The sequence below is a fragment of the Scyliorhinus canicula genome, chromosome 19 (genome assembly GCF_902713615.1).
Source record: "Scyliorhinus canicula chromosome 19, sScyCan1.1, whole genome shotgun sequence".
Classification (NCBI taxonomy): domain Eukaryota; kingdom Metazoa; phylum Chordata; class Chondrichthyes; order Carcharhiniformes; family Scyliorhinidae; genus Scyliorhinus; species Scyliorhinus canicula.
Genome location: NC_052164.1, coordinates 96,184,204 through 96,209,133, shown reverse-complemented (window position 1 = coordinate 96,209,133; position 24,930 = coordinate 96,184,204). Strand labels below are relative to the sequence as shown.

Sequence of the window (24,930 nt, the reverse complement as noted above, 5' to 3'; positions counted from 1 at the left end):
TCTGCTCCGTGCTTCTCTTCTGATTTCCAGCCCTTTCTAATTTGTTTGCTTTTCCCTGATTCCACACCCAAGCTTAACCAATCAAGCACAGAGAGCATCAAACATAAACATACTCACATAATCAAACACAACAATTGAACCATTGTTTTGAATGGTTCAACTACAGTAACAACTTGCCGCGTAAAAAACTTTCTCCTCACCTTTCCTTTGCTTCCTTTTCCAATGATCTTAATCTATACTCCCTGGTTACATGGATCGGCGCAGGCTTGGAGGGCGGATGGGCCTGTTCCTGTGCTGTAATTTTTCTTTGTTCTTTGTTACTAAACCTCCTCCCACTGGAAACAGTATCTTCTCAGCACAGTGTCGATAAATTTGAATGTCCAGTTGAGAATATAATTGAAGATTACTGGAATAGGTACTGCCTCAACTGGTGGAATAGTGCAGACATTCTCGTGGCGTCTATGCTGCGGGATTGGGGTGGATATAATTTCTCATGATTAACCTTTGGGATTCGGGAAGTATTGATTCTAATCTGTCAAAACAGCAGGGTGTGACAAGCCGGGGTTGTGAGGAGCAAAACTGGTGATGACTCGCAACAATTATTTCTTTAGATATCTTGAGGGTGAGGGGCAGGGTGTTGTTTTGGCTGGGGGGGGGGGGGGGGAGGGGAATAAAGTTGCCGCTTTAGGAACAATCACACGTAAAAATTACATCTGTGAGGGAAAAGTGCTTGTTTCACCTGAGTTTTCACTCCAACTCATTTGCATGTTGCTGATGACACAATCTATCGTGAGCCAGCACAATTTGACAGTTGTCATGATGTGGCAGGTGGCATGTGCCATGCCAACCAAATCCCAAAGAGAAACTTTACAATGGTTTTCAATTGATATTTCATTACGAGGAAATATGTGTACTGAAGTCAGGAGTAAAAAATTCCAACAACACTTTTGGATATTTTGGATATTTTAAATTGAAACATTTATTAATAGAAGAAAAGAAGAAAAGAACAATTAAACACACAAGACTACATTTATACAGTTAAAATTAGTCATACAAACATTTCCCCAAAATAATTTTACTTGGCTAGTCTCAAAAACACCTTTTAGCCATCACTCCCTGTAACTGCACTGTGGAGGAGCCACTCAAACAGCTTTAGAACAAACCCAACTTTCTGAAATAAACAGACATGTCTCTAGGGTAGCTGAAGACTGCTTCACTTTGTTTCTTTCAAAATTCTATCCCGGCACAACACTCTCTTCAGAATCTTACATAGCCACACCCCGATTATAGCTTCAAACCTCTCTTTAAATATTTTTTCCCCTTTTTCATCTTTAAAACCATTGTTCACAACATCTCTCTGAATTCAATTGCCGTCAAATATGAAGATCCTCTGTTCTCTACTGCCCCCCATTCTTGGATCAAATAAAACTAAATAACATTTACCAAATGTCCTTATAACCTTTTACGTTCTCCTTATGACCACTTATTTTGGGTAAAATAAACCTCAATAACTTTGCCTTATTTATTATGACCTTTAAGATGTGAATTCCTTTTTTCTGCCTTTGAAGTTCAACAGCTAAAATCTAAATCCTCACCCATCTCCTAATGCAAATTACTACCAATATTGTGGTAATTTTGGTCAACTTCTGTTCAAGCACCTGCCCCTTTGATGGTTTCAAATCCATAGCACTCAGTCCCCAGCTTAATTACGTTAGTCATACACCAGACACACACAAAGGCATCATTCCCGCAAACCAACACGATGTCCTCAAAAATATTAACATTTTCGTCACAGTGTTTTCATTTGAAAAAAAATCTTCCTCCGAAGCTATTCCTTGATGTATGTTTTGAATGGTAATATCCAGCTGAAAAAGGGCTTATCGTAGAAAAATAAGCATTTGAAATCACTGAGTTAAGCCACCACCTGTCAGTGAAGCAATTTGAAATTTCTGGGAATTAAAAAAAAAGAAAGATTATTTTTGAGTTAGATTGGGGTATAGTAGTCATTTCCATTATAAAATAATTTTTCATTCAAAACCTTCCAAAATCAACCTGTTAGTGCTCTGGTGCCCAAAATATTAATTTTCAGAGCCTCCACAACCTCTTGCAAACCAATGCACTTGATGGTTTTGTAGGCAGTGTCTCCTTCCAGTGCAGTTATTACGATTCCAGACTGGACCCCAACAGTAGCTCAGATATTGGATAGAAACCCTAATATTTTATTTTAATTTTGTAAGACTGTGAGGAAAAGATACCTCACTCCAGGAGTGAGTTCACAAATAATTGGGATATGGTTGAGTAAAACAAACATTATTACTAACACAGTATTAAAATATCTTTAACATGGGGCAGCACGGTGGCACAGAGGGTTAGCCCTGCTGCCTCACGGCGCTGAGGTCACAGATTCGATCCCGGCTCTGGGTCACTGTCCGTGTGGAGTTTGCACATTCTCCCCGTGTTTGCGTGGGTTTCGCCCCCACAACCCAAAGATGTGCAGGGTAGGTGGATTGACCACACTAAATTGGCTCTTAATTGGAAAAATGAATTGGGTACTCTAAATTTATTTTTTTAAAAATATCTTTAACATCAGACCAGAAAATAGCTTACAGTTACCCCTTAAACAATGCTAATTAATACAGTGAATGCAGTAATCATTAACTACTATCGTTATTCCCACTCAAACAACAAGAAAAAAACCATCTCCGCTCTCAATCCATTGTTAAAATACATTTAGCACTCAGGAATACCTGTGTTACAGAGATGTCTGGACAATCTATTTTGAAACAAATAGATCCTTCGACACTCTTTAAAAAAAATGCCAGAATGCTGTCAGAACCATTCAGAAACTCTAGCTGTGTTCCTTCAGGAGCTGCTCCAGCTTGTTTCCACTCACACACTCTTCGGCACTGTTTGGGACGATACTGCTAATCTAGCTACAGACGTGTCTTTTCACTGAACTGAGATGCTTGACTACTGCTCACATCTCCAACCAACACTCAACTGAACTGCTTTTCTGCGAAAATACCTGACACCTTAGCTCCACCGAGTAACTGCATCATTTAACCAATCGAATCCAGTCCACAGGGACCACCCCTAATCCAAACAAAACTGCATTAGCCCAAGCTTTTTACGATGCCTTAATTGCACCCCTAACTCCCAACCTTTCAAACCAGAATTTTAAAAAACATGATTGCAGCAGTCACACACACTAACCCAGGCTTTTAACCCTTACTTCACCAAATACCTATAATACAATACACCTGAAACCCCTGCATTCACCACACAACGTTTTTAAAATTGGAGTAACAGGATCACAGAAACCCGATTTGGGCTGAATGCTCAAAATTCCGCAATCTTTGAATAATACTTCAGGGGTTAAAAGGTTTGATAGAGTCAGTAACCATGTTGTACATGGTCAACTGAAGGTGCCGGCTGAATGAATAGACTGACCAGCTCTTGTTGTGTGCCTCCTAATGCCCTCTTCAAACCAATCATTGACTGCTTTGACAATGAAGTGTGAGTGCTTGCACAGCACAGATACGGTTTGAATGGAGCTTTCCGTTGCTATGCAGCCGTAAGCAGCCTTTCCTGCTCACGGCCTTATTTGTCCTTGGATTTAAGTGGCACTGAAAATAATGGAGTCTTTAGTTTGTTTTAATGGGGACTATTAGAAGTGTTGAGAAAGCTTTAGCACTGTTCAATATTTGATCCAAGCTGCCTATCCCGTCCCTCCTGAGGTGACTGTTTGGATCACTGTCCGAAAAGGCTCTGAAATGGGAATTTGATGTTCGATTCTTCAAACTGCCTCAGTCCCAAACTTTTAGATTCGCAAAACGTGCAGCAGAGTCAGTATGTGGAGTAGCATGGCGATGTGCAAATGGTTTTAAAAAAAAAGCACATTCGAGACTTTGACCACCTTACAGAAGGGCACCATTTTGATGTGACAATCCGCAGAGATTATAGCCAAAAACAGCTGAGCTGTTTAATGATTCCATGCTTTATTTGAGCCTGGTGTTATCTACTACAGTGGGGTCAGTTTAAGGGATTTGTAATGATCTTTCACTGACACAATTTCAGCTACTTACATCATCTGCATTTATTAAGTACAGAGACCTATACTGGACAAATGGTACTAACCATTTCTCCCTATCATGGGCACCAAATCCCCTGTCACAATATGCGTATTGTAAGGAATATAAAGGGTTAACAGGAAGCTGATAATATTTCTCACCACCAGATGGAGATAAGGAGCAGGCGTATAAATATCATGGACTGGATTCTCCGCAGCCCCGTGACAAAATTGTGGCTGGCACGGGGGCGGAGAATCCACTTTCACGCCGTAATCGCGCCCGGCCCTGGTCCGGTGATTCTCTGGGCCCCGGAAATCGGCATGACCGCGGAGTACGCCGCCACGGTGGGGGGGGGGGGGGGGGGGGGGCATTGCCAGAGGCCCGTCCAGCAATCCTCCGCTTCCAATCGGCCAAGTTCCCGACGGCGTGGAACTAACCACCTATTGCCAGTCAGGATGCTGGCGTGGCGGCTACAGACTCAGTCCACAGCCGCCCTGGTCAGGGACGGGGAGATCGGAGGCCAGAGGGGGGGCCTTATAGGCAGCCGGAGATTAAATCTGCGCGGCTTCAGGCTCGGGGTGGGGGGGGGGGGTCTCTTTTCTCTGTGTGGCTTCGCAGTCCAAGTCGTCCGCCATGGAGCTCAGCGCGGCCGCTGGAGGCCACCTCCGTGTGCATCCTCCGACTCCATACCTGAAGTGTGGGGGGCCCGTATCCGTAGCAAAAGCTGCGAGGTTTACTCCGGGTCCCTGCTGGCCCCATGTAGGGTTGGGAATTAGTTCAACTTTTTGTAAGGAATTTCTGGAAGAAAACCCGTTTTTCCGCCAGCGTGGGGACATAATCTAATTTTGGGAGAACCCAGCCCCATGAGATTCCTGGGATTCCGGAAGAAGATGGTTAGGTACGAGATAGATTAGTTGCATAGCATAGCTTTCTGTTGCAAGAGATATTGTTTCCTTGTTCCTTATTGACTGGTTAGAATCTTTAATTTAGTGGTGTAAATAAACCAGCTTTGTTCAATAACTCAGCTTAATGTTCTTTGTTAACACATAGTGGTGGGTGTGTGGAATGCGCTGCCAGCAGAGGTAGTGGAGTCAGAGTCATTAGGGTAATTTAAGTGACTCTTGGACAGGCACATGGACAGCAGTAAATTGAAGGGGTGTAGGTTAGGTTGATCTTAGATTAGGATAAATGTTCTGCACAACATTGTGGGCCGAAGGGCCTGTACTCTGCTGTACTCTTCTATGTTCTATGTACGTTCTCAAGACATCCTGATACACCCAACAGAGAACATCACACTCCCTCTATCAGCACCCTGGGGGGGGTCATCATTGACTAAAGACTCGACTGGATGAGACACATTTTCTGGTGGTTGCACAATGTTCATTATCATTCTCAACTCTTCAGATACTCCTGCATGCAGCAAGATTTGGACAATATTCAGTGGCAGGTAACATGCACGCTACACTAGGGCTAATCAATGAGCATCACCAACATGAGAGAATTTAATAATCTTCCCTTGACATTCGATGGCATAATAAATGCTGAATTCTCCATCATCAACATCTTGGGAGTTACCATTGACCAGAAACTTAACTGGATGAACCATCTAAATACTATGGTTACAGGGACAGATCAGAGGCTGAGAATTCTGCAGTGACCAACTCACCTCCTGACTCCCCAAAGCCTGCCCACCATCTAAAGGCACAGGTCAGGATTGTGAAGTAATCTGCTCCACTTGCCTGGATGAATGCAGCTCCAAAAACACTATCTAGGGTGAAGCAGCGCACGTAATTGACACCTCATCCACCACGTTAAGCATTCATTCCCTCCACCCCCGATGCACAGTGGCAGCAGTGTGTACCACATAAAAGATGCACTGCTGCAACTTGTCAAGTCTCCTTTGACAGCACCTTCAAACCCATTATCCCTACCAACTAGAAGGCCAAGGCAGCAGATGAATGGGAGCCCCACCTACCTGCGAGTTCCCTTCCAAGCCACACGCCATCCTGGCTTGGCGGTATATTGCTATTCTTTCACTGTTGCTGGGTTAAAATTCTGGAATTCCATCCCTAACAGCACTGTGGTTGTTCCTACACCACAAGGACTGCAGCGGTTCAAGAAGTCAGTTCACCACTACCATCGCAAGAGTAATTAGGAATGGACAGTAAATATTGCTTTCGTCAGAAATGCACAAATCCCATAAACGAAATAACAAAAGTACTGTTGTTATGAATCCAACTGATGTTACTACTGGATTTGGATTTGTTTATTGTCACGTGTACCGAGGCACAGCGAAAAGTAATTTTCTGCGAACAACTCTAACAGATCTTTAAGTACATGAAAAGAAAAAGAAAATACAAAACAGGGCAACACGAGGTCCACTGGACAAACCAGATCCTGGTGTTGGATACAACTTGATAGATCCTAATTTAAATGTTTTATTTGGTAATGTGGATGGTGGCTACTGAACAGTCACAGGAGACTGATGATGAATTTTTAACAAAAGAATAAGACACTAAATAGGAAAGGATAATGCACAACACCTTCACCCCAGCTATACCTTTACATATATATTCGGATCCATAAAGAAAGCACAAGTTGCAAAATCCGACTTAAACTCTGTTGTTCACAGTAAGTACATAGTCTATATATACCAATAGGTGAACTGTTATTGGACACACCACACGTGGAAACCACGTAACAGATGCCGCCCAAAGCAACTTCAATAGATCTCTCATCAAAATCCCTGAAACGCTGGTCACGCTGTGAGCTAATTGGTCTCACAAATGTTCTGTCTTTTAACTTGGGTTTCCAATCTCCACTCTCAAGTGACTCACCTTGCAATTTCCTCCCAAACTATACTTTCACTCGGACATCTTCAACAAAGATCCACCTCCAGGGTTTCAAATTCCCCTTCTGATGTTCTTCTCTCTTGAATTGCCATGCGTGTTCAGGTTTGCCTTCCACACTCTCTCGGAGACCAACTGAAAACCGCTGCTTCATGGAGCCACTGTAAAGTGTTACAAGCCTTCAACTGTCTACTTGGAACTCTGGCTTCTCACAAGCCTCTTTTAACTTCCTGCAGCTTCTCGCTTTAAACTTGGAGCCTTCTTCTGCTCTTCACTCTTGCCTTCACTGAACAGGACGTTTTCCAGGCCCCTGTTCTTTTTCCTTGGGACCTTCCTCATTTTCCTTTTGGACCTGCTCCCTCCAGTTCCCACTCCCTACTTGGTATCTCCCTTGAGATCCAGAACTCACTCGGCATTTACTGTTACTTTAACTTTGGAGCAACTCATCAAAGATTCTTAGAACAAAGAAAAGTGCAGCACAGGAACAGGCCCTTCAGCCCTCCAAGCCTGCGCTGACCATGTTGCCCGTCTAAACTAAAATCTTCTACACTTCCGGGGTCCGTATCCCTCTATTCCCATCCTATTCACGTATTTGTCAAGATGCCCCTTAAACGTCACTGTCGTCCCTCTTCCACTACCTCCTCCGGCAGCAAGTTCCAGGCATCCACTACCCTCTGTGTAAAAAAACTTGTCTCGTACATCTCTTCTAAACTTTAGACTTATTTTCTTTAGCAATCTGCTGATATGACCAGTTAGAAATTTAACTGCTCCCTTCACCTTCCAGCATAATCACCAACTGAGCCTCGAACTGCTTTCCGTTCCCCTGTGGCCTCTCTGTTGCTGGCAGCAGCCTAGTCTTTTGATCTTGCGTTTGCTTTAAGATGCGTAAAATCTCATTAAAATTCAGGTGTACGGGCAGCACAGTGGCACAGTGGTTAGCATTGCTGCCTACGGCGCTGAGGACCCGGGTTCAAATCCCGGCCCTGGGTCACTGTCCGTGTGGAGTTTGCACATTCTCCCCGTGTTTGCGTGGGTTTCGCCCCCACAACCCAAAAGATGTGCAGGATTGGCCACGCTAAATTGTCCCTTAATTGGAAAAAATAATTGGGTACGCTAAATTTTTTTTTAAACGAAAAAAAAATTAAATTCAGGTGTACAAACCTGTGGTCTCCACTCTAAAATGAAACTAGACCCAGGTTTTACCTTTTCAACGAACAAAGAATACAAATTTAATAATAATAATCTTTATTGTCACAAGTAGTCTTACACTGCAAGGAAGTTACTGTGAAAAGTCCCGAGTCGCCACACTCCGGCGTCTGTTCGGGTACATTGAGGGAGAATTCGGAATGTCCAGTCCACCTAACGAGCACGTCTTTCGGGACTTGTGGGAGGAAACCGGAGCACCCGGAGGAAACACACGCAGACACGGGGAGAACGCGCAGACTCCACACAGACCGTGACCCAAGCCCGGAATCGAACCCGGGACCCTAGCGCGGTGAAGCAACAGTGCTAACCACTGTGCTACCAAATTAACCTTACTTAAAGCTAAAACCTATTTCAATTACCCACAAACACAAATGCAACTTACTTAAGAATAGCTCTATTTCCCAGCATTATATAAAGTCTGGTTCTTTATTCCATGATCACACAGTCAAACACACGAGTTAGGAGCAGGAGTGGGCCATTCAAAGCCTCGACCCTGTCTGACATGCCACCGCTACAGTTGATTAGCATGTGATCGTTATCCATTCGCCCCAGGTGAAGGACCCGTCAAGGTACCAGAGAGTGCCTGATTCTTGAAGGACCTTGCTGGAAAAAGAGAGGGTGGCCAATCATTGCCCAGTGGATGGGGATGACTGGATTACAGTGGGTGAGATGATCAGGAAACGCAAGCTGATGTTTTTGAGGCTGGAGCAGGGTAAAACTGAAGGGAGACACATATGTATGGAGAGTGCATTGTTAACTGGAGTTGCAAGCTTGTAGAGTAAAGAGTGTTACCAAGCCTCCTCAAACAGGTTCTCGTATAATTACAACAGGTCTTGTTGGCAATATCTAAATGGGCAGCTCTTTCGGTAAGAAGGTTTCACACAACACTGTTCATGCGACTCTATCTTATTTGTAAGCCGGAAAATAGATCACATTTTGCGGTGGGGGAGCATTAAATATAGAGCAATACGACAAGCCTCAGGTCAGTCAATGCTGGATAAGCTGTAAGTAATTTCACAGTCAATAGCTGCTTACATTGTACTTTGACAACATCTTGTTTTTTGGATCGATATCTGCTCCTGGTCGGGTCTTGTGGTTTATTGATTAAACTGTTCCACACGATGCCTTTCTTCCCACCTCACCCGCCGTGCTCAGTCATGACACCGAAAAGCATCCCTTGTATTCAGTCAGTGTATCTGCTGATAGCGAATGAATAAATAATGAGGACAAAAGACTAAAATCTATCAGTCTCCTGATCCAGAAATAACAGGCTGCATCCTTGCGTGGGATGGGAAAATTCTCCATTTGGGCTGTTGGAAGCAGACACTTGTGAATTTTTGAGAAAGAGGAAAGCTGGCAAACTGTTGACATTCAGTTAGGTTAGGGTGGCATGGTGGCGCAGTGGTTAGCACTGCTGCCTCACGGCGCCGAGGACACGGGTCCGATCCTGGCCCTGGGTCACTGTCCGTGTGGAGTTTGCACATTCTCTCCGTGTTTGCGTGGGTCTCACCCCCACAACCCAAAGAGGTGTGCAGGGCAGGTGGATTGGCTACGCTAACTTGCCCCTTAATTGGAAAAAAAAATAATCGGGTACTCTAAATGTATTTTAAAAAACTGCAGACATTTAGTTATGTTAGGGCGGCATGGTGGCACAGTGGTTAGCACTGCTGCCTACGACGCCACATACGTTGGTTCGATCCTGGCCCTGGGTCCCTGTCCGTGTGGAGTTTGCACATTCTCCCCGTGTCTGCGTGGGTTTTGCCCCCACAACCCAAAGATGTGCGGGGCAGGTGGATTGGCTACGCTAACTTGTCCCTTAATTGGAAAAAAAACCAATCGGGTACTCCTAAATTTATTTTAAAAACCATTTAATAAAGTTGTGAGTTGAGGATGGGTTATCCGGGCAAAGGTGGAAAACAAGGAAGGTTTGGGAAAGGGGGAGAAGGGGTTGAAGGGGGGAGGCCATAGTTTAAATGATGTTTAATTTTTCCAAACTAGACAAAAAATAAATTTTAAAAAAATTATTCTTCCACGGGATGGCCAGGATAGCATTTGTTGCCCATCCCTTAAACGGAGTGACTTGCTAGGCCATTTCAGAGAGGCAGTTTGCAGATGATCTGGGGTCACATGTAGGCCAGACCGGGTAAGGACGGCAGATTTCCTTCCCGAAAGGACGTTAGACAACCAGACGGGGTTTTTTTTAACAGCAATCAATGATGGTTGTCATGGCTACCGTGACCAAAACTGGGTTTCAATCCCAGATTTATTAATTGAACTTCCCCGACTACTGTGGTGAGATTTGTACCCATGTCCCTCGAGCATTAGCCTGCGTCTCTGGGTGACTAGGCCAGTGACATTCCCCTAGCCCACCATCTTCCCTTGAGTCCAGCTACTTGTATTAATACTGAGCAGTAGGGATATGGGTGAGCAAAATTATTAAGTAGGTTATTCTCTTGCACCATTCCCCATCATGTCATTATCAGAGTGCAAGAAGACGTCTTGCAGCACCAGGTTAAAGCCCAACAGGTTAATTTGGAATCACTAGCTTTCCGAGCGAAGCTCCTTCATCAGGTGACTGTGGACATTACCAGATGAAGGAGCTGCGCTCCGAAAGGTTGCGATTCCAAATAAACCTGTTGGACTTTAACCTGGTGTTGTAAGACTTCTTACTGTGCTCACCCTAGTCCAACGCCAGCATCTCCACATCATGATTATCAGAGTAGACTTTCTACCTACAGTTGCGATCACCTGGAAGTTGTATCAGAAGGTCAGGTTTTTGAACCTGAAAATTATTCTTCCATGTGTGCATATGGTTATGAAGAATGTTTTAAAATAGAAGACCCACAGCCATCTTTTCAGGGCAAAAAACTGCGATATAAACTTATGTTCTTTCTTCTATGAGCATTTATACAAATGTGCGGGTTAGGAGCAGGAGTGGGCCATTTGGCCCCTCGAGCTGTTCTGATATGCCGTGCAAATGCTATCCAGAACTGCATATGAAGGACCCAACAAAATACCTGAGCATGCCTTGATAAATCAGTGCAGTTGCGAGGAAACACTGCACTAATGGAGATGTTGTTGTTAGAATGAGGCCCTATCTAACCCTCTTAGGTGGACAAGAAAACATGCCAAGTAAAGGTTAGCACTGTTGCTTCACAGCGCCATGGTCCCAGGTTTGATTTCCGGCTTGGGTCACTGTCTGTGCGGAGTCTGTGCGTCCTCCGTATGTCTGCCTGGGTTTCCTCCGGGTGCCCCGGCTTCCTCCCACATGTCCCAAAATACGTGCTTGATAGGTGAATTGGACATTCTGAATTGTCCCTCCATGTACCGAAACAGGCGCCAGAGTGTAGCGACGAGGGGATTTTCACAGTAACTTCATTGCAGCGTTAATGTGAGCCTACTTGTGGCAATAATAAAGATTATTATTATCTTGAAGATGAGCAGAGGTAATCATAAGTTATTTGGACAATAATTATGCCTCAACAATATCTCTAGATTAGCCTACCTGTTAATTATCACTTCGCTGTTTGTGCAATCTTTCTATCTGCAAATTAATTGCCTCGTTTTTCTACACCAGTGACATATCAACTGTGCTTCATTGGCTGAAAACAGCCTCGGAATGCCGTGAGGTCATGAAAGGCGCTGCATAAATTCTTTCCTTCCTGTGCGACTCAGCAGTGAAGTGATATTTAGGGCCAAGTTTAGCATAGTTGTGCCAAAGGCTAGGTTACAGCACACAGCCCCCTCAGGCGCTGAGGGAACAAGTCCAACAGTGAGCCATACAAAGACGGGAAGCAGCCAGAGATCTCGGAATCTGTGTCAGCAATAATGCCTTTAATTCCTGCTGGTTTAATACAAGGCTTCCCTACGGAAAGCAGGTCCGATAAATATTTCAGAGCAGTTGAACTGGGGATTTATCCCACCCACCTGCCGGTCTGCACCCAGCCAGTCATTCCGAAAGGATCAACGTTTCATAGAACATATAATGCAGAAGGAGGCCATTCGGCTCATCGAGTCTGCACCAACCTACGTAAGCCCTCACTTCCACCCTATCCCCGTAACCCAATAACCCCTCCTCTCCTTTTTGGTCGCAAAGGGCAATTTATCACGGCCAATCCACCTAACCTGCACGTCTTTGGACTGTGGGAGGAAACCGAAGCACCCGGAGGAAACCCACGCACACACGGGGAGAACGTGCAGACTCCGCACAGACGGTGACCCAGCCGGGAATCGAACCTGGGACCCTGGAGCTGTGAAGCCACAGTGCTAACCACTTGTGCTACCGTGCTGCCCCTTCTGTTTTGTATCTGCTGTGCAGTATTCATGAACACTAAGGGGGCCACCGGGTTTGGTTGTTTATCGAGTTTTTTGTTCTTCTGATATTCTGCGTGTATATGTGAAAATACCTTGAGTAAAAATATTTAAATGTAAAATAATTGCTGAGGGCAGCAGTCAGCCCTCGTCGCCAAATGTACTTGATTACCAATCAGCAGCGAAAGATTTTGGAAGCGAACTTACTTTACCACAAAATACACACACCCTCCCTCCCCCCTCCTCCACCAAACCGTAGCCATTTCTTTTCAGATTCTGTTGCTGATTGAATCACTTAAAAGTATCAAGGGCGGGATTCTCCGACCCCCCCCCCCCCCCCCCCCCCCACCCCCGGCGGGTCGGAGAATCGCCGGCGGCTGGCGTCAATCCCGCCCCCACCGTCTCTGGAAGTCTCCGGCACTGGAGATTCAGCGGGGCGGAAATCGCGCCGTGCCTGTCGGCGGCCCCCCCTCCCGGCGATTCTCCGGCCCGCGATGGGCCGAAGTCCCGCCGCTGTCATGCAGGTCCCTCCAGCGTGAATCAAACCACCTACCTTACCGGCGGGACCAGGCCGCGCGGGCGGGCTGCGGGTCCTGGAGGGGCGCGGGGCGATCTGGCCCCGGGGGGTGCCCCCACGGTGGCCTGGCCCGAGATCGGGGCCCACCGATCGGCGGGCAGGCCTGTGCCGTGGGGGCACTCTTTTCCTTTCGCGTTCGCCATTGTCTTCACGATGGCGGAGGCGGAAGTGACCCCCTCTCCTGCGCATGCGCAGGGATGAAGTCAGCAACCGCTGACGCTCCGGCGCATGCGCGGACTTCCGCCGGCCGGCGAAGTCCCTTCGGCCCCGGCTGGCGTGGCGCCAAAGGCCGTTCATGCCAGCCGGCGGGGCGCCAACCACTCCGGCGCGGGCCTAGCCCCTCAAAGTTAGGGCTTGGCCCCGAAAGGTGCTGAGAAATCCGCACCTTTGGGGCGGCCCGACACCGGAGTGGTTCACGCCACTCCATCCCGCCGGGACCCCCCGCCCCGCCGGGTAGGGGAGAATCCCGCCCCTGACATGTGGGCTCTGCCTTTATGCTACTCTGCACAAAACGTACACGGGAAATCATTTTGTTTTCTTCTTTCTGGATACTCAGTGGAGCGTGTAACGTTTTTAAAAAATGTTATAAAAGCACCAATCACTCATGAGGGATTGAGTGACCACCTTGTGGGTTCATGCTGTAATTCTGGGCATGTGAGAACAGATATACGTGGACAGAAAGCTCGGGGTCTACGAGCTGCAGAGCCGTATGCGCGCGCATTCTGCTGGAAGCAAAAGTGAAACTAAAACTGGATGGCGGGACACACTTCCTTTCTTGTGATGCCATGCTGCAATCTGTTAAAGGTATATTACGACAGAGAGAGTCAGATAATGGAGACAAAAAGATAAACGTACAAAGGAGGAAAATAGGAAAAAGTAGGAGAGGACATTGATGCAGTGTAGTTACACCATCATATAATTGAGTTATTGCAAGTCTAATGCAGGAAACGAGGTAATTCACCTCAACTAGCCTATGCTGGTGTGTATGTATCTTATGACTCCCCTCTCACTCCTCTCCAATTCATCCTATTAACAGTTCCTTCTATTCCTTCTGCCTTCATCTGCTAATCCAGCTTCCCTTAAATGCATCCAAGCTATTCTGCTTACAACATAAATCTTTGAGACCCCAACTTATCGGCCTTCCCTTTCCCAGAGAAAACAGCCCCCGCCTGTACAGTATTGAGGAGTGTTTGATTTGATTAAGGGTGCGAGTAAGTAATCTCAGCCGATCCTGCCGTGCAGCCCGGAGGAAGGCCTGCTCCGTCAGAGATACCATCATTCAGATAAGATATTAAACTGAATGCCAGATTTTCATGAAGGTGACGGGAAGCGGGAGTCCAGGAAGTTCCCGACTGCAGAAACCTGCCTCCGTTAAGGAGATCCTCCCCCACCCCCTCCACCCACCATTCCCCTGGGACAGAGTAAGAGCCGCCACCGATGGAGGGTGGTTCGAGGCGGCAACGGCAGCAAGTGAATGCTGAGGCCAGCAGGCTAGAAGGCCCACCTCTGTTTACTGGGACGTCAGTCCGGTTATAATAGTGACTGTTAGGCCCTCAAGCCCTCAGCCCTTACATCCCCTTACACACACCCCCAGCCAGCCCCACATGCCCCCACATGCTCTCTAATCTCTCCCATGCCCCCCTCATATCTCCTGTATCGCCTCCATGCCCACATGCTTCCTTTATTCCCATTCTTCCAGGGACACCCTGTACAAAGCCAAAGCCATTGGCATGTCTTGACATGTTTTTTGAAATGATCTTGAAACTGCCACATTAAGCAAAGAGGCTTTCAAAATGTCCTTGTGGAAAAAAACTTCCATCTTCCATTCTCTTAAAAGATGCAACTCAATCACATCCATTCATAGTAACAATGATAAAAGGTTATGAATCCCCTCCATGAAATATAGTCTGCCGCACGGTTCACTGCAGGCTGGCATCGGTTTGTTCTGTACACCTGAACGGGTGGGGAATAGAGGAATACACATTGTTTGGGCAATAAGTGGCAGGTCTCAATAAGGAATCTGGATTAACGCAGACAAGATGGGCCGGAGGGTCTGTTCCTGTGCTGAAATGTTCTTTGTTCTCTTTGCCGCAGAAGGCTGTGGAGGCCAAATCACTGACTGTCTTTAAGGCAGAGATAGATAGGTTCTTGATTAATAAGGGGATCAGGGGCAGCACGGTAGCACAGTGGTTAGCATTGCTGCCTACAGCATTGAGGACCCAGGTTCGAATCCCGGCCCTGGGTCACTGTCTGTGAGAAGTTTGCACATTCTCCCCGTGTTTGCGTGGGTTTCACCCCCACAACCCAAAGATGTGCAGGGTAGGTGGATTGACCACGTTAAATTGCCCCTTAATTGGAAAAAATAATTGGGTACTTTAAATTTTAAAAAATAAAATAAAATAAAAATTTAAAAAATTAAAAATAAGGGGATCAGGGGTTATGGGGAGAAGGCAGCAGAATGGGGATGAGAAAAATATCAACCATGATTGAATGGCGGAGCAGACTCGAGGGCCGAGTGGCCTAATTCTGCTCCTATGTTTTATGGTCTTTGTTCTTTACAATAATCCTATTCTTTTGTTTTATAAATTACGAGTACCCAATTATTTATTTTCCAATTAAGGGGCAATTTAGTGTGGCCAATCCACCTACCCTGCACATCTTTGGGTTGTGGGGATGAAACCCACGCAGACACGGGGAGAATGTGCAAACTCCACAGGGACAGTGACCCAGGGCCGGGGTTCGGACCCAGGTCCTCAGTGTCGTAGTCCCAGTGCTATCCACCGTGCTGCCCTCCAACAATTCTATTCTATCTGATGGTGAAACCTCTGATGCCAGAACTCAATTGGATGGGTGAGGTAGGCAAAGACATCCTTGCCTCCAGTTGATCGACTCTTTCTCACTTCAGCGACTGAGGAATCAAAGGCATCGCTTTGCCAGACGGCACTCGAAAGGCCTGTATCTGAGGAAATGATGATCTGAGCCGGCTGCCATCGTCGGCAATGAGCTTGCTAACCGGCTCAGTCACCAGCTGAGAGAGCTGAGCTTAAGCTGTGCAGTAGCCGCTGTGTCATCACAGCCCCTGAATCTCATTCAGAAATGTTGTTCCTCCTTTTTGCAGTAACCCTGCCCCTCACTATAGTTTTACTCTCTCGACGGATGGCTGCTTCATGGCTTGAGAGATTTGGATGGATGAGTGGGCGGTTCACACCTTCATCACCACTCTATATTTAATTCCATTCACTGGATGAGTCACCACGTTGAAGATAAAAATACACTCACTCAAGCTTTTTACTGATCAGATGCACAATTGGGCTTCACAACGAAGCATTTTGTGCTCTCTTAGCCTGCCTACAGTCACCATCTACCCTTGCACAAGAAGAGCAATCCAAGGAGCTGTCATTAGCCCTGGATCCATACCCAGAAGTGGTACTTTCCAGAGAGGAAATTGGGAAGAAAAATGCAAGTGGGCCGACCATTTTCTTCTTTACACGGAGAATGGTTTGAACTTTGACCCTGAAAGATGTGTCCCCTTTCAGCATTAAGGTGTGGATTAGCCACTGCGACAAGGCAAAGACCCCCCTCACCTTCCCCCCGGGATTCAAAATCCGTCAGCACCCTTTCCCACTTCGAGGATGAAGAATGATTTCTCTCAAAGCAGAATTTGTTTTCCTAAAGTAAGATTAACTGCCCGTTTCCAATGTAATCTAATGCCTTCAGTTAGTGGAGTGTAGTCCAGTTCACTTGGGGCTATGCTCTGTAAGGTTTTTATTAGTGCAATCTATTTTGGCTCATGCAGAAACCTGCATGGAATAGCCTCTCCAAGCACAAAACAAAGGCAGCCATTATTTTGTGTACATAAAAGTTTATGGACTCGTTATTAATTTTATGACTAATTGAAATATTTAATGAAAGCAGAACATGAATAATTTAATTCTTCATTAGCCAAACAGAAGTTGTATCAGCATTATGCAGCAAGATCCAAGAGATGGGGCAAATTCAACCTCAGCTTCCTGTTGTATGGAATTCTGGGTCCTGTTATTCAGTCTTTGACTTCCTCTTTAACCTTGCGGGTTCAGCGGCTGGTGTCTGGACAATAGGAATCTGAAGAAAGAAGATTTCCAACATTTTAATAGATCGCAGCGAGATAGCTGCTCTGCCGCGTACGAAACCCTGAGCCAGAATCAGGTCGTCTACGAGTATTTTAGCACCAGGTTCCCCATGAATATTGTGTGCGTTTATAGAGAGAGGCGGTGCCCATCCAGCCGCGCTCCAGTCCAATATCGGGTGGCACTCCTCACCGACCGGAGTCGGCTGTCCCAGGCCAACAAGTGATCCGTGGCGCTAGGGTATCGTTACTTTTCGGCGGGATTTGAAAACAGTGAAGAGAAAGGCAATTTCTTTTGGCTTTGGAATGCACTGGCTGAAAAGGCAAAAGGCTGTGGCAGCAGAGCAAAGGAGTGGGATTAATAGGCAGGATTCCCCACAACCCCCGTGGCGTTCTGCTCCAGGGACCCAGGATCGATTCCCGGCTTGACTCACTGTCTGTGCGCAGTCTGCACGTTCTCCCCGTGTCTGCGTGGGTTTCCTCCGGCAGCTCCGGTTTCCTCCCACAAGTCCCGAAAGACGTGCTTGTTAGGTGAATTGGACATCCTGAATTCTCCCTCAGTGTTAATGTCAGCCTCCTTGTGACAGAGATTATTATTATCATTGGCCAGTGGCAGGGTGACCTCGTCCCACCGATGTCAATGGGGTTTCCTGTTGTATCCAACCCAGCCGCCGGGAAACCCCCGCCAGGTTTGCCATTGGCAGGACTGGAAGATACCACAGGTGGGAACGGCGAGAGACTTCCTGCCTCTGAGCGGGATTTTCCAGCCCCGCCAACAACAGGACTGGAAATTCCCACCCAAAGTCAACAGACATCAAATTTTCCAGCCCCAAATGTTTTTTTAAGTAAATTTAGAGTACCCAATTAGTTTTTCTTTCCAATTAAGGGGCAATTTAGTGCGCTCAATCCACCTAGCCTGCACATCTTTGGGTTGTGGGGGCGAAACCCACGCAAATGAATTCCCAACGGCGTGGATCTAACATGGTCCTGCCGGTCGGGACGGTAGCGAGGCTGCTGCGGACTCAGTCTGCAGTCGCCATGGTCAGGGGCGGGCTGATCGAAGGGCCGGGGGGGGGGGGGGGGGGGGGGGACCTCATACGGCACTGCGGTAATTTGGGGGGGGCGGTCCGGGTCGAGCACGCGGCAGATCGGGGGCAGTATTTGGTAGGTCCAGCTCCGTGGTCTGAGTCCGCCATGGAGCACGGCGCAGCCACTGGAGGCCGCCGCCGTGCGCATGCGCGGCCTCTGACCCGGAAGTGTGGGGGCCCGTATCTGCAGCAAAAACTGCGAGTTTCCGACGGGTCCCTGCCAGTCCCCTGCAGGGCTATGAATATGTGGCCCTTTCACGCCAGTTTTGCTGTCGTGAACGGCCACAGTTTTTACGATGTCCTGGGAACATAGTGTCAAAAACGGAGAATCCAGCCCCAGCTGTTTGGATAGCCTCAGCTGTTCTGTATGCTGCAACATCATTGCATCTCTGTCGAGCCAATCTGATCAAGTTGGACAAGGGAGAAATTGGAAACCAAACTGACTTTTCATTTGCTCTGGTGGAATAAAAGAGGATCCTGTTTAAAAAATAAATAAATACATTTATCAAAAGGAAAATGCCTGAATTAGCAAACAGCATTCCATAGCTGCAAGGGTTATTCTGGGTAATTTGAAGCTGAAATAAAAATGGACTGGGTGGAAAAAAATCTGTTGTGGGGGAAGCAAGATTCCCTTCAGAGAATTAACAGTGATCTTTATTTTATTTTGTTCACTTCCCTGAAATAAGGCCAGCTCCTGAGAAGGCAACTAGGTTCTCTGCTTGGAGAATGGAAAATAGCTTTTACTTTCTGCCTCCTTAATTCTGGTTTTGCAACGCATCATCCCTGAATCCTCTGATCTCAGTTCATTTGTTTCCTCCTGTATTTTCTTTCCCTCTCGCTGTGTTGCACAGTAATTGGTAAATTACTCTCAATTACTCCTCTGTCTGCGCTGGCTCCCGGAGCACTCTGCTGCGTGGAGCTGAGCGGTCTGAATAAGGGAAGCTCCAGATCTGATCCCTGGCCAGTCCTGAGGCAGCTGATCTCAGCCAGGATTTAAAAATGGGTCTCCTCATTCGACCTCTGCGTCCCAGGGTTGGCCGGCAATTTCTGTTCAGAACAATATGAACAATAAATGATTGCAGTTGCAGAGACACCGAGTCACATTGAGGTGCCTCCAAGTGCGTTGCGCGATTACTTATTTATTGGCAGTACAGTGATGCTTGGGATGTCGGTGGGTGCTACATCATGCAAAGCTCAGCTGAAGCGTTTGTTCTAGTTTCAGTGATGCCCGTGATATCTGCTGGACAGCTTCTGTGTGGCACGTTTTTTGTTCAGCGGCTGGGTGTCACTGGCAAAAGCAGCATTTGGCGTCATCCCTGATTTCCATTGAACTCAGTGACTTGCACGGCCCTTTCAGGGACGTAGTTAAGAGTCAACCGCATTGCTGAGGATCTGAAGTCGCAGATAGGCAAGACTCGTGAACCAGACTCGCAAGTCTCAGGGGAGGGAGGGCGCGGCAACTCTGAGGAGGCCTTCGGAGTGAGCCCCCCACCCCCTCCCTCCCTCGCGGGATGGAGAACGGGTTTAATGTCACTGCCCTACCCTACCCACAACTGCACTTGCTCCCACCAGCCTTAAAATTAGGGCCGGTGAGATAAGGCCCAAATGGCCATTGAGTGGCCAATTAAAAGCCTTAATAATTGAATGGGCGTGTTTCCCGCCAGAGGCACTTTTCCCAAGTGTGAAATTGCACCTGTGTTTGGGCAGGTAGGTTCCTGGAGGGGAATCCTTTCCATTCAGTTTTACACCCCCCCGACTCAAAATCCACCTGGGGGGAGCTTAAAATTCTACCCATGATGTAGTTCCTCCAAGTCACACACCTTCCTGACTTGGACGTATGCCCATGAAAAAAAAAATGAAAATCGCTTATTGTTACGAGTAGGCTTCAATGAAGTTACTGTGAAAAGCCCCTAGTCGCCACATTCCGGCGCCTGTCCGGGGAGGCTGGTACGGGAATCGAACCGTGCTGCTGGCCTGCTTGGTCTGCTTTAAAAGCCAACGATTTAGCCTGGTGAGCTAAACCAGCCCATCATCCCTTTACTGTTAGTGCCTCGAAATCCTCCTACTCACCACCAAGCGCACTGTGGAGGCACCTTCACCACATGGACTGGAGATGCCCAAGAAGGCATCTCACTAACACCTTCTCAAGGGGAACTCGGGATGGGAAATGTATTTTGGCATTGCCTACATTTAGTAAATGTATACATGTATCGTGTTTAAAAAATCAATCCCACCCCACCAAGTAAGACAGGAACATCCAACTACACTTGGAGTATAGTGTTCAATTCTGGTCGTCGCATTACCAGAAGTATGTGGAGGATTTCGAGAAGGTGCAGAAGAGATTTACCAGGATGTTGCCTGGTATGGAGGGCATTAGCTATGAGGAGCGGTTGAATAAACTTGGTTTGTTCTCACTGGAACGACGGAGGTTGAAAGGCGACCTGATAGAGGTCTACAAAATTATGAGGGGCATCGACAGAGTGGATCGTCAGATGCTTTTCCCCAGGGTAGAGGGGTCAATTACTAGGGGGCATAGGTTTAAGGTGCAAGGGGCAAGGTTTAGAGGAAATGAAAAATGAAAATGAAAATTGCTTATTGTCACGAGTAGGCTTCAATGAAGTTACTGTGAAAAGCCCTAGTCGCCACATTACGGCGCCTGTCTGGGGAGGCTGGTACGGGAATCGAACCGTGCTGCTGGCCTGCTTAGTCTGCCTTAAAAGCCAGCGATTTAGCTGAGTGAGGAGATGTACGAGGCAAGTTTTTTGCACAGAGGGTAGTGGGTGCCTGGAACTCGCTGCCGGAGGAGGTGGTGGAAGCAGGGACGATAGTGACATTTAAGGGGCATCTTGACAAATACATGAATAGGATGGGAATAGAGGGATACGGACCCAGGAAGTGTAGAAGATTGAAATTTAGTCGGGCAGCATGGTCGGCACAGGCTTGGAGGGCCGAAGGGCCTGTTCCTGTGCTGTACTTTTCTTTGTTCTTTGTACAGTAACATGATAAGTTAGCATCCAATACTGTACAATTATGCTCTGTGCTATGGATAGTGAGTGACACTGGTTTTACCATCAATGGTGTTATTTAGTTCTGCTGTAGTTCGATCATTTACTCAAGTCTCGTCTCTTTCTTACATTGGTTTGAATAGTTATATGTTTCTTTCTCTAATCCAGTCCCTGCAATGATTACATCTCATCCCAACACCACAATCGCCATTAAAGGCCAGAACAAGGAACTTAACTGCACAGCCCGCGGAGAACGGCCGATTATTATTCGCTGGGAGAAGGAGGACACTGTAATTGATCCGGACAGAATGTTCCGATACTCGGTGGCTACCAAGGACAATGGAGAGGAAGTTGTCTCGACACTGAAGGTAGGCTTGTCACACTTACAGCGCGTTTATCAATTAATTCTTCAAAGCAAACATTTACGGATTCCCTGTATAATGATGTAGGGAGAAAAATATTCCAGCGTGGGACGAGTCCCAAGTCTAAAGGTTTAATTATGAAATAGTCGCTTATTAACCCAATGAGGGATTCGGCAGAAGCTTCTACATCTGGAGAATGCTTTGAATGTGGAACATGGGGTAGCACGGTGGTGCAGTGGTTAGCACTGCTGCCTCACGGCACTGAGGACCAGGGTTCGATCCCGGCCCCGGGTCACTGTTTGTGTGGAGCTTGCACATTCTCCCCGCGTCTGCGTGGGTCTCACCCCCACAACCCAAAAAGATGTGTGGGGTAGGTGAGTTGGCCATGCTAAATTGCCCCTTAATTGAAAAAACAATTGGATACTGTAAAATAAACTAAAAGGAATGTGGAACATGTTAAATAAATAGCATTGATGCACTTTAGATGAAGCTCGAGGTAAAGAGTGTGGTTATGCTAAGAGGGATAGGAAACGGCTCATGTGGATACTAGCATACATCAGTTGGGCTGAATGGCCTGCTTCTAGGCTGTCACTTCTACAAACGTAAATTATTAGCCACATTTATTATGAGTAAAACCTGTGTTAATGGGCGGCACGGTACCGCAATGGTTAGCACTGCTGCCTCACGGCGCCAAGGACCCGGGTTCAATCCCGGCCCTGGGTCACTGTCCGTGTGGAGTTCGCACATTCTCCCCGTGTCTGCGTGGGTCTCACCCCCACAATCCAAAAAGATGTGCAGAGTAGGTGGGTTGGCTGCGCTAAATTGCCCCCTAATTGGAAAAACATAATTAGGTACGCTAATTTAATTTTTAAAAACCCGTGTTGTCATGATCAGAATGAATTTCATCCAAATATTTTAAGCTATCACCATTGTTAGTCGGCAGGTTTCATCATGTGCTTTCTGTAGTTTGTGTGTACAGGGCTTTTATAAAATGGTGACATCTAGGTGAATGGTCAAAATGCAAGAACCCCCTGAGGTTAAAGAAAGGAAGTTAAAAGGTGAGGATAATCAAGAAAGAATGATGCCAAAGTTGGGTTTGGAACACCTTGGACGAGAGAAGGTGTTCCACAGTTTTGAGGATGTTGAGAACATAGAACATACAGTGCAGAAGGAGGCCATTCGGCCCATCGAGTCTGCACCGACCCACTTAAGCCCACAGTTGAAAAAAAATGAAATCGCTTATTGTCACGAGTAGTTACTGTGAAAAGCCCCTAGTCGCCACATTCCGGCGCCTGTTCGGGGAGGCTGATACGGGAATTGAACCGTGCTGCTGGCCTGCCTTGGTCTGCTTTAAAAGCCAGCGATTTAGCCCAGTGTGCTAAACCAGCCCCTAGGGTTCCACCCTATTCCCGTAACCCAATAACCCCTCCTGACCTTTTTGGTCACTAAGGGCAATTTATCATGGCCAATCCACCTAACCTGCACGTCTTTGGACTGTGGGAGGAAACCGGAGCACCTGGAGGAAACCCACGCACACATGGGGAGAACATGCAGACTCCGCACAGACAGTGACCCAGCGGGGAATCGAACCTGGGGCCCTTGCGCTGTGAAGCCACAGTGCTATCCACTTGTGCTACCGTGCTGCCCTAATTTCCTGGATTCAAGGACATAACTACCTCTTTGAGATATTTTAAAACAGACAGTCTTCCTGCTGTCAATGCTCTAAGCTTTTTACCCCAGAACCATTGGAGTGGGGGGAATTTTCCACCCCTGTTTTCAGATGCATGAACACCGGAGTGGGCGGAGAATCAAGCTGGAGACCCGAAGTGCCTTTTACACCAGAAGGATTTCCGCACTCAGTTGTCCCTGCCTCTCCGCCAATGACGTAACGGGGATTAAGACTCTAAAAGTCAGGATCCCCATTTACATCTAATTGACTATGCATAACAAATGTTTGTCCCCAACCTCACCTCTGCCAGAGTTAGGTTCTGGGATGGATGGACCCGGGTTGACCTTCCCACCCCGCTGCCATTTGAGGTCTTCAAGTGACCAGTTATTGACCATTTCAGGGCCTCATCCCACAGTCGCTGCTATTAACCCAGCTGCAGGTGAGCCGGTTGTACTGCAGCAGGTACAGGAGCTAAAACCATGAAAGCAGCCTGATCTCTTTGGTTGGTTGGGGGGGGGGGGGGGGGGGGCAGCATAACAACTGCTGGCCTCTGATTGTCCAGCAGCTGTCAGTAGGTGGCATTTCCGCCCCCAGGAACATCATTCCTCGCCCGTGCCTGATTGCCTTGTGGTTTGGTGGCCCTTCTGGGAGGGAGGAACGCGGCTCTCTCACCAGCTCTCCAGGCGAGACCCCTGACGCCTCAACAAGAATCCACCCAATGTTTTTACAGTTGTGGAAATCATTCTGAGAAGAAACCTTTATCGGCATTGACTGAAAAAAATACTTTATAGCTGGAAAGTTTAGTGGAGCGAGACGTGAACGGCAAAACAACGAGGAAGTCAAGTTGTTGACCAAGTCATGGCAACCCCCATTGCTAAATGGTCTGGCAGGGCCTGCACTTTACAACAGCCAAGGTGGATATTTTCATCAAGTGGCTAAGATTGCAGTCAAATATTTATCTGACTCCGTGGCTGAAATGAAAGAGTATTAAGGCATTGGAAGAAGTGTCTCTGTACCTGCACCGCCTGTGCACCAAGCGAATTAGCAAGAGTCTTTTGCTGAGAAAATTGCTACTTAGCAGTGAACCACAGCATCCTGCTGAGGCTCTAACCTAATCAGCACTCCGCTACCTCAGATTGCAGGGTCTGATTAAAACTGAACAAGAATCACCAAATGAAAAATGCCTCAACACTGATTAGAATCGATCCACAGGCTTTCAATGGACGAGGGTTCCAAGGCTGAAGACACATTGACCACATTGATATGTTTACTCGAACAACCCAACAATCGCTGATCTATATAAGCAATTGTTTTTGCCTGTGTCTCGGATTTTTTATTGAGATGGTCCCCCTCTATTTTATACAAAGGTGGTTTTCCAAACGAGGACACCCACGCTGTCTTCCCATTTGCGTTGACATTTATCTTTTAGATCGGCAACGAACCGACCTGCGCAACTTTCACTTTGAAGAAAAAAACAGACTGCCGTATGTAAATTTTAAAGGTCATTTTGAAGCGCGTTATAGTTTCACACCTAATAATGCTCCCGGTGAAGGTCTACTGCATTAATTTAACCAGCAATTTTTAAAGATATTTTTGAGAGGTGATTTTATGGCAGTTGTGGTAGAGGACTGACCATTGGATTTCCGAACATTCATGCACTTCTCTAAGCTGCCTTTGGACTCAACAAA

The 24,930-nt window shown here is 46.9% G+C and overlaps 1 protein-coding gene across 1 annotated transcript in view; it reads left to right on the top strand.

Moving 5' to 3' along the window:
• LOC119954158 (Down syndrome cell adhesion molecule-like protein 1 homolog) overlaps positions 1 to 24,930 on the top strand; it is a 636,717-nt gene that overhangs the window by 421,774 nt on the left and 190,013 nt on the right. Inside the window, exon 12 of the mRNA XM_038779115.1 lies at positions 21,380 to 21,579. Coding sequence (XP_038635043.1) covers positions 21,380 to 21,579 — 200 coding nt within the window. The remainder of the gene's footprint in view (positions 1 to 21,379; positions 21,580 to 24,930) is intronic.